Source organism: Helianthus annuus, chromosome 11 (genome assembly GCF_002127325.2).
Source record: "Helianthus annuus cultivar XRQ/B chromosome 11, HanXRQr2.0-SUNRISE, whole genome shotgun sequence".
NCBI classification, from domain to species: Eukaryota; Viridiplantae; Streptophyta; class Magnoliopsida; order Asterales; family Asteraceae; genus Helianthus; species Helianthus annuus.
The window spans coordinates 48462999-48474257 of record NC_035443.2 but is presented as its reverse complement, the minus strand read 5'-3'; the positions used below and the strand labels follow the sequence as shown (position 1 = coordinate 48474257).

Here is an 11259-nt window from a genome sequence, read left to right as displayed (position 1 = left end):
GGGAATATAATTTAGTGGTAGGAAAAGGATAATTGATGAAAAGGTTTAGCGGGTATCGGAGGGAACCTAAAAATTTAGAAGAGGGGAATTAAAAATTTTTACTAACTTTTATCGTTAACAAGTAAAATATGTTAATAAAAATAAAAAGTATATATATATATATAGGGGGCGGTTCCCCTAAGAAGCCTATTTTGCCTAAGTTGCCTAAGAAGCAATCTACACCATTTGTTTAAACAACCAATGGACCAGATTAGATCCCTAATATTAAACTAGATAAGTAAACAAAATACAACGCGCGCGGGGGTATTTTCGCCATAAACAAACAAATAGTACTGGACAGCAGTTATCGACGATTCAAAAAAACTTCTTCTTCACTCTCTCTCAAAACTTCCCAATCGCTAACAAACTTCACCTAAAATCGACAATCAGAGAGACGAAAATCGAACAAACAACAACAAAAACAGCATCAACGATGGATTCAGAGAGTACGTTCCATTTTTTTTTTTTGCATTTTGTTGTATTCGTTTCAATTTTGTACGGTTTTTCTAAGTTTCTTCGAAATCAAATCGATTACACAGGTTCTAAGAGATCTACAAGAAGCAAGAAGCATAAAGAAACAAAACATGATGACGATTTCGAAGGTTTGTTAAGGATCTGTAAACGAACAGATTTCTAGGGTTTTAATATGTCTAAACTTATTCATGTTCTGCATTTTATTAAACAGATCGATCGTTGTGTTTTTTATGAAATAGTGCTTGTTTATTTTTTGTGCTGGTTTATTTTCTGTGCTGGTTTAACCTATGTGCTAGTTTAGTGATTTAGAAATATCTAGCACAAAGTTGTGGTTGGTTTTCTGGTTTTGAAATCGGTGCTGGTTTAACTTCCGTGCTAGTTTAGTGTTTTTTAAGAAACTAGCACAAAGTTCTAGTTGGTTTACCGTCTGTGCTAGTTTATTGATTTAGAAGAAACTAGCACAAGTGCTACTTTAGTGTTCCAAATCTGTGCTGGTTTACCGACTGTGCTACTTTTAAATTCAGGAGATAAGTAATATAAGTTTCCGTTGTTTTTTGTGTGTGAAAACAGAGCTGTACAATCCCAAACCACTACAAATTGTACAACCAGGAGAACCAATCCCTACTTTTGATAATGAAACTTTGCATCCCATTCCACTAAAAGTTGTAAGACCAACAAAAAAGGAATATTATATGAGTCCGAAATTTTGGAATGAAGTAGCAATCTGGGTGCCAAACTATACCAATCATCCTACTTCTGGTGGTGAACCTTCAGATCCCATAAAAGAAGAGATTGATGAGAAACCTGAAATCTCAGTTGTACAACCCAAAAAAGAAGAAGATGATGAAAAACAAAAGATCCCCATCCTACAACCTAAACATGAAGAAGATGAGGAAAAACCTATAATCTCAGTCAAGAATTTTGGAAGGAAGTAGCAATCTAGACAGCTCCTGCTATGATCATCATGTTTATGTTGTTTGTTTTAGTTTTCTAATGTTATCAATGCTGTTATGTATTATGATCATGTTTTTCTGAACCTTATGTAACAATGATGTTTTGAATTATAAAAATCATGGTTTATTATGTATTAAATGATCAAAATGTTACTGGTTATTGTTTTTTTTAATATATAGTACACTTTATAACTTGTGCTGGTTACTATGTTTCTTCTGAAATTACTTGCAGGCTCATCAGACAGTGACTTCGAACACCCGGAAAAGAAACAAAAAACAGCACTAAAAGCTGTTGCCACAAACCCTGAACCTATACGATCAACACTTTTCAAGGAATTTGATAAGAAAAAAAGAATTAGAATCAGGAACAGCCCAAAAAACCTTGCTGAATTCATGCAAGTGTTATCTGACGAACAGAAAGCAGAAGTAGATAACATGGGATTTGAAAGCATGAAGAACTTTGATATAACAAATATACCAACTGATCTGGGATACTGGCTCACTAACAATTATGAACCTACAATCAACACACTGAATCTAGGTACACATAATGTAGTGATAACACCTAACCTTGTACAAGAAGTTCTTGGCATACCAATGGGTAAAGTGAAGGTTAAGGAGTTGACTAAACCAAAAATGAGTGATCCAGTTGTTGCAGAGTTTAGAAATCAATTTGAAATTGATGATGAACTGCCAAAAATGCATCATGTTATTCATGTTGTGGAAGAACAGAAGGAGAGTGGAAGGCTATTTCAACTGAACTTTCTTGTAATGTTCAACTCAATAATGGCAGAGTTCACACACGGTGGCAACGTCAACATGAAATTCCTTACAACATTGCAACCTGATGTAGATATTAAGGATGTTGACTGGTGCAGCTACGTGATCGACTGCTTGAACAGAAAGACAACAAGCTGGTTCCAATCTAAAGCAGCACATTACATCGGGCCGATAACATTTCTAGTGGTATGTTGTAGTTATCTAAAAATGATCTATATTTATTGTTTTTTATCAAACATAATAACAAAAACTAACTTGTAAATCAATCAGTTGGTTTATGCTCATGATACATACCAAAGAACAAATCCAACACAGAAGATGATACCAGCTGTAATGTATCATAAAAATGATACAATTAAAAAGCTTGGTCCGGTGGTGGAAAGCAATAAAAGAAAGAGAAGTGAAAAGGTGGTGAAGAGTAAGAAGAAAACAAGTTTGAAACCAGCACAGAAACTCGCCTTGACAACACAAACACCTACTCAAATAGTGGTGAAGAGTAAGAAGAAAACAAGTTTGAAAGCAGCAACAACTGGTGAAACAGAAGAAAATGAAAAACGAAAGAATTTGAAGGTAAAACTGAAGATGAAGAAAAAAGCACCAGCTGAACAACCTCTATCCACATATCAAGAAATCTCGAAGGAAACTGATGAAGCTAGAAATCGTTACTTTAGTGACTTCCCAGAATCTCTAGACATTACACAAAGTTTGGACATTCCACAATCCCAGGAAAAACTCTCACAAATTCCACCTACAAATCCAACAAGTGGAGTGGTAAATTCTATTTTATTGTGTTTATCTGTAGTATTACTGAAAAAAGTGCTGGTTTAGATGGTTATTGAAAAAATGTGCTACTTTTATGACATTTGGAATGTGCTGGTTTAGATGGTTATTGAAAAAATGTGCTAGTTTATACCTAGTATATGTTAGTTTAATGTTAGAATTTGGAAAGTGCTGGTTTAGATGGTTATTGAAAAAATGTGCTAGTTTATACCTAGTATATGTTAGTTTAATGTTAGAATTTGGAATGTGAAATTGTGCTGATTTATATGCTAAAGTGTGCTGGTTTAAATGGATTGTAAAACTGTGCTAGTTTGAAATGTGCTACTTTTACAATTTGTCCTACTTTATCTTTTCAGGAATGGATTTGTCTGATAAAAACCAAAACAAAAGAGCTGGACATGCATGTCAAAGAAACACACGAAATGATTACAAAATGTTTAACAAAGTACAGAGGTGATGAGGTTGTGGATGCTGTGGATGAGTGGAGAAAAAGATTGGTATTATATGGTGAAAAGTACAATTTCGAGAAGCAAGAATCAGAAGCAGGGAATGAAGAAAAGAAAAAAGGAGGAAGTGGAGAGAAGACAGAAGGAGGGAATGAAAAGGAAGAAGGGAATGAAGTTAAACTTACCCAATCACAAAAAAAAATGGTGGTCTCACAATTTGATTCAACTCCTTTCAGAATCACCAGTTCAATGTGGCCAGAGGTTATAAAAGAAATAGAAAAGGCAGAACAAGTAGCAAGCAGCAAAAAAGATGGTGCTGATCATGGAGTTGGTGGTGAAGAAGAAAAGGATGCAGGTGGAGAAAAGGCTAAAGATGGTAAACCTGATGGGGAAACAACAAAGAAAGGAGGTGAAGATGCTAATGAACCACCAAAGGGAGAAAGTGACACTGATGGTCAACCAGCAAAGAAAGAAGGATTTGAAGATGCTAATGAACCACCAAAGGGAGAAAGTGACACTGCTGGTCAACCAGCAAAGAAAGAAGGATTTGAAGATGCTAATGAACCAGCAAAGAAAGAAGGAAATGAGCCTGCTGGTCAACCAGCACGGCAAGGAGAGGTTTTTAAAACACCAGAAAAGGAACCCAAAAAAGACAGTGAAAAACAAGAATTCATAGGTGAAGACCTAAATGCCGGAGTCCAGAAGAAAAGCAAACGTACAACTCACCCTGCCGAACCTTTATGTTCACCATATATGCAGCGAGTTGTACAAATAAAAACAAAAACTGAAAAAATTGAAGTAAGAATAGCCGAATGGATGTTCTCGACAGTTGACGACCCCTGGTAAGTATAAAAACCAACAAAATCTTAATTGGATAAAAATAAGTATTTAAACTAATGTGTATTACAACAATGCAGGGTGTTTATATTTGAGACAGCATTTAACACAAACCTTTCAAGGGTATGTCTGGAGTCGCTTCACCCGAACTTATACATACATGTCCAAGTCCTAACAGCTTGGTCATTGGTACTAAACAGTGAAGAGGTCTACAGAAGCAAACGTTCGCCGGCAAGAGTTTTCTGCCCATGCAACATGCTGGTATGTTTTCTAATATGTGCTGGTTTTAATAACAGATTAGAAAAAGCGCATTTAACAAAATGTGCTGGATTATTACACATTGTGCTGGTTTTGAAAAATTAATGTTTTATTAATAGCTGGTTAGTCTAATATATGAAATGCTATTATTGTGCTGGTTCATAACACATTGTGCTGGTGCTGGTTTATAACACATTGTGCTGGTTTCTGTGCAGGGAGAAAACAACTTCAAACCAAAACTGAACAAAAAGACCTGCACACAAAATTTCAGCGAAAACATTGCCGCGACATTGATGACTACCGAGTTTGGAACTATTAGGAAAGTGGACATGTTGTTCATTCCAATACTACAACACAAGCACTACTACATTGTATGTTTTGATTTCAAGGGAGAAGCCATCAAGATTATAGACAACATGAAAGGGAAAGCAAAAGCACAAAAAATGGCACGTGCTAAAAGAGTGGTAATATATTGATGCCCATTAATTCTGTGCTGTTTATTTTAATTATATTTGTGATGCTTAGGGATTTTGATTTTGAAAATTTTAAAATTACAGCAAGAAATTGTTTGTGATTACCTTGAAGTTGAATACCCAACAATGCACAAAAAGATGTCGCCCTTGCAACCAGAAATAATGAAAATGTCGTGGCAAACGGAAAAGAACTTTGTAGATTGTGGTGTCTTTGCAATGAGACACATGGAGACATACACAGGGAATCATGTGAGCAAGAAGGAATGGGATAGTGGGTTGTCGAAAGAGTCACCGGAACAAGACAAAGAGTTGGTTGAACTGAGATACAAGTATTTAAGCAAAATACTTTTATCCGACATCAACTTAGCGAAAGGTGAAATGATGGAACTGTTAGAGAAGTATGAGAAGATGGAGCCTGAAAAGAAAGAGGAATGCAAGAAAAATGCGGAAACGAAAATCAATGACAGATTGAACCAGGAATATTGATTGTGTTGGTTGAACAATATAACATTAGTTTGGTAGTTATCTGTAATATTTTGTGCTGGTTTAACAATTACATTGTACTGCTTTAACAGTTATATTAGGAGTTAATTTTATGCTGGTTTTACAATTAATATTGTGCTGGTTTCACTATGACAATATGTGATGGTTTTACAATTAATATTGTGCTGGTTTAACAGTTACATTAAAAGTTAATTTATGATGGTTTTACAATTAATATTGTGCTGTTTTAACAGTTACATTAAAAGTTAATTTATGATGGTTTTACAATTAATATTGTGCTGATTTCACTATGACAATATTGTGATGGTTTCATAGAAGAAGTTTAAAATTGTGCTGGTTTTATAATTGTGTTGGTTTTAAAGAACAAAGTTTAATTATAAAACCAGCACAATTTTATACTTCTTCTATGAAGTATATTGAATGTTGAAAAATCAACAAAAACTAATAATGTGCTGGTTGAATGTTGTAAACATAATAAGAATACAAGAAATCCAAACTGAAATGAAAAAAATAACAAATCCAAATATCATAGAAGAAGTTTAAAATTGTGCTAGTTTCATACAATTAATATTGTGCTGGTTTCCAACACACACGACTAACGTCTCTTCTGGGAATCAGCAACAGTAGTCTTCATCTTACAAGTCCGACTATTATGTCCATGACCTCCACATATCAAACAACCTCTAGTTTTAGTTTTCTTTGATATTCTTGAAGATGATACCTCACGAAAAGACTTTAAGCGTTTGTTTGAACCACACCCCTTGTTTCTTATACCACTAGGTGGAAGAATGGTAGCAGCAGAAGACGATGAACATGGCTGATCAACATGAAGAATATTAGCTAATCTTGAATTCTTGTCAAATGATTCTGCAGGAAGGTCAGCAGAATCAACCTTCAACTTCGACTCGATCACTTGGTCTCTATACGACGATAACAGGTCAATATTTGTAACAAGACGGTTAACAATATGTTCAGTTGCAGTCATTATCTCACGCACAATGCTGGAAGCACGTTCAACTTGATTACCAGCAGCATTTTGATCAAAAGTCGAAACTTTTGTCTTTTTTGGAACAACATCTCTTGTCCAACGCCCCATAACATATTTTTTAGGGAACTCCTTTATACCACAAAGACGAAGAACACAAAAGGCATGCCTACATAGCAAACCATACTGCTCATATCGGTTGCAGCTGCATTTAATTACCATATCCTTAGGAGTAAAAAGAACCTACACAAATAACAAATGCTTATATTGTGCTAGTTTATAACAAAAGTGTGCTGGTTTATATATGTAAAATTCTAATTGTAAATATAAATCACTGTGCTACTTAAAATGTATTGTAAAAAGCAGAACATGTTTGTGCTACTAAAGGTATAAATAAATACCTCATGAAGGCCAGGAAGATTGACCTGTAGAATATAAAACTTAATTGAATCACCAACTTCTTCTTCACGCCTGCACATACAATTCTTGCAAGCAAGTCGAATTTCTTCTTGAACATCAAAAAATATCCCCCGAGTATAAATCTTTGCAGCTTCCAGTTCCAATTCATAATTGGTTTTCATGCGAGGTTGTGTGTATCTGGTATCATGATCACGTTTGCTGCGCTTAAACCTCTGAGATTCCATTGCAGTATCAAAATGGCTCAAAAACTCAACTAATGACAATTTTGTGTTGGTTAATTGACCAAAAAAATGATTTTCACTCTCAGACCTAGATGTTGTACGCATAAGACCGGACATATGTTCATGACGATAGTATGCAGGAATCCAATCTGATCTCAGGTTGTACATATCAGACAGCCAGCTGTTACTAGTAAGGTTGTACTTAATCATTAAATCACACCATTGTGTCTCAAACTGTGCTGGTTCAAGAGCATCAGTCCATACAACATCACATATATCTTCTTTAAAAACCTCATCTTGTGATAGCTCAGTACCAACCTGTAACAAAAAAAAAAAAAAATAATTAGTATATTAAAACAGCAAACAAATCCTAAAATGTGCTGGTTTATATGTTAAAGTGTGCTAGTTGATGTATAAACTTAAACTATGATGCTTAAACTGTGATGGTTTAAAGAAAGTGTGCTGGTTTAATAGTGTGCTGAGTTATATGCCAAAGTATGCTGGTTTAAAAGTGTGCTGGTTTAAATGGATTGTTTAAAGTGTGCTGGTTTAAGAAAGTTACCTTTTCAGAAACTTTGATCATTATATGCCACATACACAAACGATGTCTGGTATCTGGGAAAACATCTCGGATGGCAATTTTCATTGCAGCGTCCTGATCAGTCACAACCACCTTAGGTGCAACACCAAAAGCCTTCAAAAAACTTTGAAGAAGCCATTTATATGATTCAGCAGTTTCAGATGCTAACAAAGAACCAGCAAACGTGACATTGTGATGATGATTATCGATTCCAGTGAACGGAACAAATACCAAGTCATACCTAAAAATTGAATTGATTATATTACAACTGCTTGCTGAATTGTGCTAGTTTAATAAAAATATGAATAAATGATCTACAAAAAGTGAATAAAATACCTGTTCGTACGGAACGTAGCATCAAAAGACATAACATCCCCAAAGACCTCATAATTCAGTTTCATTTCTTCATCAGCCCAAAATAATCCAGCAAGAGCACCTTTTTCATCACAATAAAATTCACAAGAAAAATTCGGCAAATACAGCTTCTTCTTCATAAGACGTTGGACAGCCATATCCACATCAAACTCTCCAATGAACAAATTAATATCTCTTTTAAAATTTTTACAATCAGTAGACGTCACTCCAACCTTATCAAATCCACCACGAATCTTTCTCATAAGGTTGAATGCCCTAACTGGACCAATATTCATCTCAGAAAAATCAGAAAGCAGTTGCTCTTCAGTGAATGTCAACTTTCTAGACGAAGCTAAAAGATGATAATCCTCTTCATCAACAAAAGAATGATTATGCTCCTCAAATACATGAGAAATTCTATAAGTATTTTGTGGAGTTAAAGACAAACGGATGTGTGCCTTACATCCGGTACGTTTAGAAGGTCTCCTCCTTCGGTCATTTAACTTTTTATCAGCACCAACACTATCATTTACCGTGTCAACAGCACAGGATGTCGCTGAACCCTCTTTCGCACAAACAAAGTACTTTCTAATCACAACACCATTTTTTGAAGATTGAGTATGCTTTCGACCCTCAAACCCAGATAACTTAGCATACTTCTTATAGAAATTAAAGGCAGAATCAATTGACTGGAAATGCATACCAACTACAGGTTTGGAAGAATCTGGAACAATAGGAGTATAATACTGATTACCAGTAGTTGGACAGATACGAACTCCTGAACAAATCAAAAAACCAGAACAAATAAAAGATATCAGCACAAACTTTACAATAAACCAGCACAAAAAACATGATGTAATATAAAGATATCAGCACAACTTTACCAGACAAACTAGCACAAAAATAAAGATATCAGCACAACCTTACAAACCTACACTTTAAAATATGATGTAATATAAAAAAACCAGCACAACTTCAAAAAACAAGCACAACTTCAGAACTACACTTTTAAATAAAAACCAGCACAACTTAGATCAAAACTAAAAACCTAAAAAAGTAGATGAAATTAAAACTACAAGGTATTTTACCATCGACAGTAGTAGACATCATTAAAATAGAGGAGGATAAATCAGCAAATCAATGAATGAACAGAGGAGCTAGGGTTCCACCAAATCGATGAAAACGATGAACGATTCAGCAGGATTGATCTCAATCTCGCAGGTACCGGCAAATCGATGAAAACGATCAACGATTCAGCAGGATTGAGATTGAGATTTGCGATTGATTTAGATGAAAACGATCTCGATGAAATTGGTCAGATGATGAAGCTCAATGAATGAATGAATGAATGAAAATCGTGTGATTAAACTAAGTACAGATCTGTTTGAAATTTGCATTTTCCAATATTACCCTTTCATCTAAATTAATGAGATTGCCACATGTAAGCTCAAGATTGCTTCTTAGGAAACTTAGGGAAGATTAAATTCTTAGTTGAACCTCTACCTATATATATATAGGTGATGGTTCAAATGAAAACCACTTTTATTGTGAAAACTCGAAAACTAACTAAAAAAAGCCTAAAAAACACACAAAATTTTTTTTTTTCAATTTTTTTTATAAAAATCGCTAGTTTTTATATATAAAAAAAACTTTTTTTCAAAAAAAAAAAAAATTGGTGTAGTGCACATGTGTAATAATACACATGTGTAGTACACATACATATGTGCAGTATTACACATGTGCACTACACAAAATTTTTTTTTTTTTTTGAAATTTTTTTTTATATTAAAAAACCTGCGAAATTTTGATTGCAAAAAAAAATTAAAAAAAAAATTTTTGTATGTTTTTTTGGCTTTTTTTTAATTAGTTTTCGAGTTTTCACAATAACTAGTGGTTTTCATTTGAACCTTCCCCTATATATATATATATATATATATGCTGAAACATAATATTAAATAAAAAATAGAGTTAATTACATAGTTAGTCCCTGTGGTTTGCATAAAATAACATACTTAGGTACTAATAGTTTAAAATCACATTCTAGGGTATTAACTTTTCATTTTATAACGTTTGGAGGTATTAACGTTATTTGTAGGTTTAAAATCACATCCCATTAGTACCTAAGTATGTTATTTTGTGGAAACCATAGGGACTAACTATGTTAATACCCTATAAGTTAATACCTCCAAACGTTATAAATGAAAAGTTAATACCCTAGAAGGTGATTTTAAACTATTAGTACCTAAATATGTTATTTTATGCAAACCACAAGGACTAACTATGTAATTAACTCTAAAAAATATATATGCTGAAATATATAACATTATAAAGAGTTAGATAAAAACTGTATAAAGTATACAAATATTTTAAATTTTAGAATTTTTTTTTTAAAGACTAATAAATAAATTCCAGAAAACTTGTTAAGTTACATCAAAACAGAAGGTAGACGGGCAACAAGCTGCGCCGCCAATCCTTTCTGAATTGCAAACCGCAACCTCCCGAACACAAACCCCTGCCCCCCCCTGGGGTCGAACAATTGTTGTGGATAACCCGTTGAACCCTCGTCAAGAAGTTGATGGCTTCTGGCGCTAGGGAGCCAAAAGTATTAAAGGGAAAAGGGATAAAGACATGTTGGTTCTCTGCGCAAGCTTTAGCGTGCTTATCCACTTTCTTTGATTCTGCCTTTCTTGCTGCTATTCCAGCTACAAACCCGTTTTATTTTCATAGACTTTATTATGGTAAAAACTAAAAAGTTTACATATAAAAAAAGTTTATTATTGTGTTGAAATATTTATTAACATCAAAAGTCGGGTTTCACTCTTGTGATCAAAAGTCATACTATTGACTGAATATCAACAACTCATCCTAATCGTATTATTTTTAATACCAACAGTCCATACTTTATATTTCAACTTTGGGTATTCTTATATTAGCCTTACCAATTGTTTTTATTGCCTTTTTCAAAGACTTCAATTATTAATATACAATTATTAATATACACGATAATTGTAACATTAGAAAATAAAAATTGCAATTGTTAGTTAAATTCGCAACTTTTAGATATAAAAGTTGCAATTTCAATAAATTTTTGCAACTTTTTATGAAAAAAGTTGCATTAGATCCTTTAATGCAACATTTTTGTTAAACGAAGTTGC

At 33.8% G+C, this 11259-nt stretch overlaps 1 protein-coding gene across 1 annotated transcript; it reads right to left on the bottom strand.

Moving 5' to 3' along the window:
• Positions 1 to 5973: 5973 nt before the first annotated feature.
• On the bottom strand, positions 5974 to 9426 carry LOC110890201 (protein FAR1-RELATED SEQUENCE 5-like). Its single transcript, XM_022137781.1, has 5 exons — positions 9193 to 9426; positions 8087 to 8882; positions 7733 to 7991; positions 6931 to 7488; positions 5974 to 6772 (listed from the first exon to the last, which is right to left on the bottom strand). The coding sequence occupies exons 1-5, from the start codon at positions 9212 to 9214 to the stop codon at positions 6140 to 6142; spliced, it is 2268 nt and encodes a 755-aa protein (XP_021993473.1). The 5' UTR covers positions 9215 to 9426; the 3' UTR covers positions 5974 to 6139.
• Between the last annotated feature and the right edge of the window lie 1833 nt (positions 9427 to 11259).

Coding starts and splice junctions, on each gene's coding strand:
- LOC110890201 (XM_022137781.1), bottom strand. CDS start 9,214: ATGATGTCTACTACTGTCGATG. Junction 7,489..7,732: donor TGATCAAAGTTTCTGAAAAG/GTAACTTTCTTA, acceptor TTTTTGTTACAG/GTTGGTACTGAGCTATCACA. Junction 6,773..6,930: donor ATCTTCCTGGCCTTCATGAG/GTATTTATTTAT, acceptor TTATTTGTGTAG/GTTCTTTTTACTCCTAAGGA.